Source organism: Epinephelus moara, chromosome 21 (genome assembly GCF_006386435.1).
Source record: "Epinephelus moara isolate mb chromosome 21, YSFRI_EMoa_1.0, whole genome shotgun sequence".
Lineage (NCBI taxonomy): Eukaryota > Metazoa > Chordata > Actinopteri > Perciformes > Serranidae > Epinephelus > Epinephelus moara.
Window position 1 is genome coordinate 7,714,144 of NC_065526.1, and position 7,972 is coordinate 7,722,115.

Here is a 7,972-nt window from a genome sequence, read left to right on the forward strand (position 1 = left end):
AAGCTCAAATCATCTCAAACTGGTTTCTTGAACATGACAATGAGTTCACTGTACTCCAGTGGCCTCCACAGTCACCAGATCTCAATCCAATAGAGCACCTTTGGGATGTGGTGGAACGGGAGATTCATCATGTCATCATGTCAGTATGGACCAAAATCTCTGAGGAATGTTTCCAGCACCTTCTTGAATCTATGACACCAAGAATTAAGGCTGCTCTGAAGGAAAAAGGGGTCCAACCTGGTGCGAGGAAGGTGTACCTAATAAAGTGGCCAGGATGTCTGTCTGTCTGTCTGTCTCTCTGTCTGTCTGTCTTTAAGAAGTCATGTCAAAATGAGAACTATTTAGCAAAATCATAGACACATAGACATGTATTTCACATCAGTGAAAATGTCTTTTTCATCTTGTTGATCACATAAAATCTCCATGGCGATCACTAAAACATTGTCCCCATGATGGTTATAGCCACACATCTAAAAGGGAAGTTGATGAGTCACGGATACACAGGCACAATTTATAACCAACCTTGAGCACATCAGCAGATGCGTTGACAGGTGTTTCTTTGTGCATGGCTGTGCACACAGCTGATAACACTTCAGGCAGTATCAGAGATGAGGATGAACTTTTCTTCTTCAATAGAAGACGATGGTCCTGCTTTGCAGTCTCAGATTTACAGTGTGATTTACAAGCTCCTGTTTCTCTCTGCTGCCTTCCTCAAGGTGACTCTGGAAGGGTTTTTAACAGGGGAGGCTATGCTCCATTTTTATGAGCAGCATTATTTTCCTCAGTGCACTTTGTTTGCTTTGTGATTGTGAATGATTTTTCTTGTCCGTTTATAATTTCTGAAAATGTATTAAATTCATAAAAGTTATATGATAGTTTTAATTTTTTAAGAAAGATGGCCATTATCTTATTCCACGTTATTTTTGTTAGCATCTGTGGATTTGTGTGAAGTTGCCTGTCTTCTTTTTGGTCAGTAAATGACGCACAAAGACAGCGTTAGACAATAGGAAACACTGATCTGGTCTGTTCCACAGTGGCCTGGCTCAGGTTGCCCTGTAGAGACACTCAATCCTGGGCTACAGAGCTGTCAAAGACTGGGGTGTTTGGTTCCGACTGGAGGAAACCAGATATGTGGGCAGGGTTAGAACAATGACCTGCCATCAGAACCACAAAGACGCACACACTGTGGCAGCAACAGAAGCAGATCAATACCTTCCTATCAGTCAAACCATCAGTAAATCTCAAATTTGCCAGATTTTCCATTCTGTCTGTACATTGGATCAAAGTACATGAGCATATTCTTTTATTTACTTTACTTTGTCTCTAGTGTGTGTTTTATTTCTGTGGTGGTCCTGTGTTTGCAGGTGTGGAGCCTGAAGTTAGAGCAGGAGGTGGAGAAGAACAAAGCTCTGACAGAGGCTCTGCAGACATTGGCAACTGAGCACCACGACCTCAAGCAGTCCCTGTGTAAGATTAGGAGGTCGTCTACCCTCAGTACCCTCACTGGAGACGACTTCTATGATGCTTTGTCAGGTCAGCAGCCTCAAGGGGGACAGTTAGTGAAGTAATCAAGAAGTTAATATCCTACAGGGGTTACAGCAGATCAGTGAACTACACATTGTTCCTCATAACGTGTCGTGGCTAGGTCATCAGTTAGATGAATTTAATCTCAAGCATCATCTGAAGCCTTTTCTTCCCTGGTTATTTCCTACTTTTACTGATGTTGCACTTAAAGTAATATTGAGTTTAAAGGTAACTTTGATATTTTTCAACCTGGATCCTATTTTACCATGTTTTTGTGCCTAAGTGACTAATGGGAACAAGACTTTTCAAAATTGATCTAGTATTGAGATGGGATAGGAGATTGGGATTTTGTTTACTTTAAATGAAGTATGTTTTACACTGGTAAAATGGAGTCCGGTGGGTTTGGTGATGGTGGTTTCTTGGCTGTTTCTGGTTAAACAAAAAAGGATCTAAGGGTGCTTTCAGACCTAGAGTTGTCTCCTTTGGTCTGAATCAGGGAATAGTTTTGTTGTATAATTATCTAGAGTTGGTTCGTGTTCTCACGGCAGCATTTATGGACCAGATCAAATGCCTTCTGTGAGAAAGCTGCTCTTGATTGGTCAGAATTTCCATGTGGGAAAAATCCAGGAAGTAAACCAAACGTTGAAGAAGAGTACACTTGTAAGATAAATGTGACACTTTCTAATGTCACAATGGAGGGGCAACTACGCAGGTTGATTTTAGTGCTGCTCATCGTGGACTATATTGCTGTCATTGTTCATTTTAGTCAAACCATACAGTTTGAAAACGAGGCGCGGCTCCACCTAGAAAACAATGTTTTGATGCATTGGATGTGCTGAATGTGCATATTAAGGCAGTACAGGAGGAGGTGCACATTAATAATCCTCCAGGACTGTAACATGCTCATGTTTAACCCAAACAATGTGTCATGTGACTGTAGTTGGTTCAGATCCAGGTCGGAACACGTTCGAACTGCACCAGTTTGTTTACAGCCAGACCAAGACCACCTCTTCAAGAAGGTCTCAGTTCAGTTGTTTTGGTGAACATCTGAGTGCGATTACTGTGATCACACGTGCCCAAATGAACCGCACTTAGGGGGCAAACGAACTTGAGTTTAATTGAACTGAACCGAACCCTTACTCTTTGACAAAAAAATCTATCTCTGTAGGGCCCTTTCCATAATGCTGTCAGCAGAGGTGGACAGAGTACACAACTTCACTACTTGAGTAAAAGTACAGATACTCCTTGTAAAATATTACTCTAATTCAAGTAAAAGTAGCTTAGTCAAAATATTATTTAAGTAAAAGTACTAAAGTATTTGCTTAAAAAATGACTTAAGTAAAAGTAGCCTACTTAAAAAAAATCTCAGGAAATACAGGAAAGGAAAGTAGCTTTATTGTCATTCTGACGCGATTCTGCTACAGAAATGTTTATGGCTCAAAAATAAACAAATAAAGGCAAGAAGCCTCAGAACACAAACTCAGCTGCATTCATCAACAAATGAAATTGCTTCATATTGCCAAGAAAACAAATTTCACTCCCCAACTGTGTTTTTCTCGCAAAAACCAAAATTTCCTTTTCTTGTAGTTACATTTGAACACATCATGAAGTATACGCTGCAAAAACTCAAAATCTTACCAAGAATATTTGTCTAATTTCTAGTCAAAATGTCTCATTTCTAGTCAAAACAAATCTCACAACACTTAAAATAAAACACATCACCTAAAAAGTAACTTGTTTTTAGACAATTTTCATATTGTTTCAAGCAAATTTTATAAGTAGAAGAATCTGCCAGTGGAGCAAGATTTTTTTTTTTGCTTGTAATAACAAAAAAAAAACCCTGAACTGATATGAATCATTTTTCGTATCAAAAACCTCAAACATGGGCTTGAGATATGGCCATGGTTGCTCGGGGCCGGGGACAGTTTCTCCGTCGGTTTCTTCCTCCATCGCTGCTGAAGTCATCGACACCGCTATCGCATGATGTGGATGTGAACCGCCAAAGTTAAGTTTCATTTTAAGCATGACGTAGTACAGGTACAGCAATACGGCTAAGGCAAACCATATGCGAATCAGCAGAAACAGTTTATTTTCTCTGGTATCAGAATTTAGCAAAAAAAAAAGAAAGAAAGAAAGGAAAATTCATCAGGTTACGTAAGGGCAAAAGTAGCGAGTAACGAGTATCAAATGTAGTGGAGTAAAAGTAAAAGTATCCCCCAAAAGTAATACTCAAGTACAGATTCTCAAAAATGTACTTAAGTACAGTACTCAAGTAAATTTACTTTGTTACTGTCCACCACTGGCTGTCAGACACTTAGAATAATAATCTGAGCCTGTCAGTGGCAAAAACAAGCATTTATAGTGGATGTAAACTGACGATGTACAATTGCCCATTAATGTTACACTGCAGTCTGTTTTGCCTCGACCAGCTGCAGTGCTCTCACAACCATTTTCAAAAATTGTTGTCTCCATTAGTTACTTGGACACAAAAACATGGGAAAACAGAGTCCAGGTTGAAAAACATCAGTTAGCTTTTAAATGGATTGTTCATTGAGCTGCATGCTGAGTTTCTTAAAGGTATCGTAGAGTTTTTGCCCTCTGGTAGCACTATGGAGCATTGCTTCTAGCTTTGTTTGCATCGTCCATATGCACGAGTATACCGGCAAAGCTTTACACATTCCTGCTGTTGGTTTCACACTATTATGACAACACTCGATAGTTTGGCAGTAAAGTGCAAAGAAGCGGGGCAGGGAAGAAGAAGTACAAGCTTGCAAACATGGATGTAAACAACACACAGTGTTAAACATTAAAACATCGTCGTTCCAAATGGTGTATGAGGAAGGCATTTAACAAGTTCGCAGGCCTCAGGGATAAACAATGTATCTCCAGTAACAATGAATGTAAACATAACTTTGATTGTTTGCGAGAAAGCTCTACAGGGCGACTTCAGAACAATTGTAACCTTTATTAACTTATTTGTGTCGGAACAAACGCCTCCAGCACTGCATGTTGTCCTGGTATGTAACTGCTTCACAGTTTCCACTTCTCACTTCAGTGATAGAATAATTAGCATGGTTAAAAAATACAGCTTTACTGTGTGTGTTTGTGTGTGAGCAGGTGTGTGTGTATACACCAGCTTTGGCTCTCTGTCTGTCTCTGAGATTGCGCAGACAGTGCTGCCAATGTCTTCTTGTCTTATACTGAAGGGTAATGAGATAGTGATCAGCCTGATGCCGTTACTGCTTCAAGTACAGTTGATCAGTAGTTGAAATAAATTATTTGACAGTGTTCACTGCTCTGTACGTTGATAACATACAGGCATCCATCAGCAACATGACTGTGGTTAATTGAGTCGTACAAAGTTTGCTTCTCTGTGTAGCCAAAAGCTTCACTATTGTGATTATTTACACAAGACTTCCTTCTACAACATGTTTGCGCACTATGGGCCAATCTGTCTCAGGAATCACTGCATAATTCATAGATAGCCCTGAGTTATCTACCAGCTAAAGACACTCTGCCCGCAGACTCTAAACTGTGCTCCGCATACACATGAGACTTTTAACATGCCGAGGTGAGAGTGTAAAACCCAATCACGTGTTTTTGTTTGTGCAGAGGATGTTTATGAAGCCATGTTGTATCTGCTGCCACCATGAAAACTCTACATGTGATGCATTTTTCAGGATGCAAGTGAAAGTGAGCTTTAGTGACTCGCATATAGCTAGTGCCATACTGTACACACACTATTCTCCAATCCTGTTGTGAACAGTATGTGACAGTACTTGTATGGTCACTGACAGGGGAGGAGTAGCATCCAGCGAGCACAGAGCAAACAATGTTAGAGGAAATGAAGCCTCTGTGTGGCCTCTCAGTGGAACACAATCCTCAGGTGGGGTTTGGCAGGCAGCAGGGAGGGGGAAGTGGGAGAGGAACTCAAGCACGAGTGCTTATTTGCGGACAGTGCGCTCTTCAGGCTGCAGCATTCTGAGCCTGGCCACTCGAACCTGTATGTGCATGCGTGTGCGAGCGTTTGGCATGACCTGGCATCTGCCCCCTCTCATCATCCCACAGAGTCGGAGTCGGAGCTCTCGGTGAGCGGCTTCCTGTCCGTGGCCAGTCACTCCTGTGAAGAGGACGAGGGGAGAGACACCCCCCTTCTCAGCAGCCTCCGCCATCCCAGCGCACTCAGGGGGCCTGCCGGAATGTCAGGGGAAGGTAACCATGGCAACCAACCCGCCCAGCACAATGGAGTCAAGAAGCACAGGTGGGACATGCTCCAGTTATGATGTCATGCTTGTTTACTGGCTTAAACGATGGAAAAGGGACGAGTGGAAATGTAATGTCAGCTATACTGAGTGCTCGTCAGACAACCTATTCACTGTTTATCATGTGCACGGACACATTTATGATAATTATCACGGCTGGTTGCAGGATTCAGTAGTATTTAGCTTTACATTGCTGAGCAACTAAAATAGATATCAGTGTTGGTGCCTGATGACAGTTTACAGACCTCAATCAGCAAGAGGATAGGCCAGTGAAGGCAGCGTTGGTGTAATCGGATACCACCTTTCCACTCCGGTTTGTATCTGTAGTCAGGTGTTTTTTTGTTTGAGCACCCAATCCATAGAGAATAGCCTGTTTTGTTTTCCCTGAAAGATCCAAGTCTCCAAGCGAATAATCAACGTAGCGCTCTGTGTTTGTGAGGGATTTTCTTTTTTTATTATTATTGTGAAGACTTGAAAATCTCTTTAATTTCCATGGATGCTGATTCTGGCTCGGCTTCTCTTCCTTAATCCAACAAGTGATCCATGAATAATTCAGCATGTGCTGGCTCAAAGTATGAGTTGGAGGAAAGGGGACTGGCTGGCTGACTAGCTCTGTGTGCATGTGTGTGTGTGTGTGTGTGTGTGTGTGTGTGTGTGTGTGTGTGTGTGTGTGGTGCATTAAAGATTTATGAGGTGTCTGTTTATTTGGAATTACTCCTGTCATTCAAAGATACGTCTGTCCGTGGTCGCCTGTAGATGGGCCTCAGTCTAGTTGTTTAACATTCCTCTGACTCTACATTTCTGTAACTGCTCCGTACCATAAATTCTCTGGTGTGTTGGCTGCAAGAACAACATGCTTAAAGGTATCGATTTAGCTTGTGTTTCAGTATCATTTGCTGAACAGTGCAGTTTGTATTTTGGAAAAAAGTGTTTGAAATGAGGATTTCTTTCCATATTTTAAGCTAAATGGATGAACTTTGTCATTAAAATTGGAGCATTTCTTCTAAAGTGTGATTTTTGTGCTCAACAACTACAAGTCCCATGAATCTTCAGACATTCACAGTAGTATAACGGATACAAATGAAATATTAGAACAGCTAGAACAGTCTGGTAAGTCCAGAAAATGACATAACTTTAAAGTAGCCTTTAAAACCAGGGAAACGACACATACTACTAAAATACTATCTAAAATCTAAGATGATATCTAGTCTCATATCACGATATCAATATAACATTTATATATTGCCTATTATCACGTTTCAGTCCAGTGAAAGACATCCTTTGTGTGAAAAATAATTTTGGGGCTGAGCCTGATGGAGCACAAACTAGGCCAGAAATGTAGTGTGCCATGCATCACTGCGCTGCTCATCCTACAGATGGAGCAAACCCTCCCCCCCCAACCCCGCCTCCTACCTCTCTGTTTATTTAGCTGAAGTAATGGCTTTTATTTGTGTAGTTGCTTCAGCACTCAATTTTAAACAAGAACACCATCTGCCTTCTGCCGGCATACCTGTCACAGTCCACACTGCTGCTGTTGGCGAGGCTGGAAGGTGAAGTTGGCCTCAAAACACACCAGATTTAGCAGCAAAGGTTAAAAGTCCAGTCATAATTCAGTGAAGTTGAGTTGTACATCCATTCATTGGTATTGCATGAGGCCTGACCAGACAAGCTGAAAGCTCATTAGCTTACAGGTGTCGGATGACTTTGTTTCCAAATGGTGGTTCAAGCTATGTTGTCTGTTCTGCAGCTTTTAAATGGTACAAGCTCTCAGCAAGCAGTAGGCAACATAAAGGTTTTAATGTGTGGTTTTCCCGTACTTGTAGGTGAAGCTGGGCAATATATCAGTATTATATCAATAGTGTGATGAGACTAGATATTGTCTTAGAGTTTGGATGTTGTTTTGTGTTAAATATCTCTTCCTGGTTTTAAAGGCTGCATTACAAGATAGTGATGCAAGTTTCAGAATTATTTGCCTTAATCCACCTAGTCAAATTATTTATCAAACATTTACACTGAACAAAAATATAAATGCAACACTTTTGTTTTTGCTCCCATTTTTCATGAGCTGAACTCAAAGATCTAAAACATTTTCTATACACACAAAAGACCATTTCCCTCAAATATTGTTCACAAATCTGTCTAAATCTGTGTTAGTGAGCACTTCTCCTTTACCGAGATAATCCATC

The 7,972-nt window shown here is 41.0% G+C and overlaps 1 protein-coding gene across 2 annotated transcripts in view; it reads left to right on the forward strand.

Moving 5' to 3' along the window:
* LOC126383163 (oxysterol-binding protein-related protein 1-like) overlaps positions 1–7,972 on the forward strand; it is a 35,555-nt gene that overhangs the window by 17,445 nt on the left and 10,138 nt on the right. Inside the window, exons 16-17 of one of the 2 annotated variants that reach the window (XM_050033623.1) lie at positions 1,365–1,533; positions 5,593–5,785. In XM_050033623.1, coding sequence (XP_049889580.1) covers positions 1,365–1,533; positions 5,593–5,785 — 362 coding nt within the window. The remainder of the gene's footprint in view (positions 1–1,364; positions 1,534–5,592; positions 5,786–7,972) is intronic. The other variant, XM_050033624.1, reaches the window with a different exon arrangement.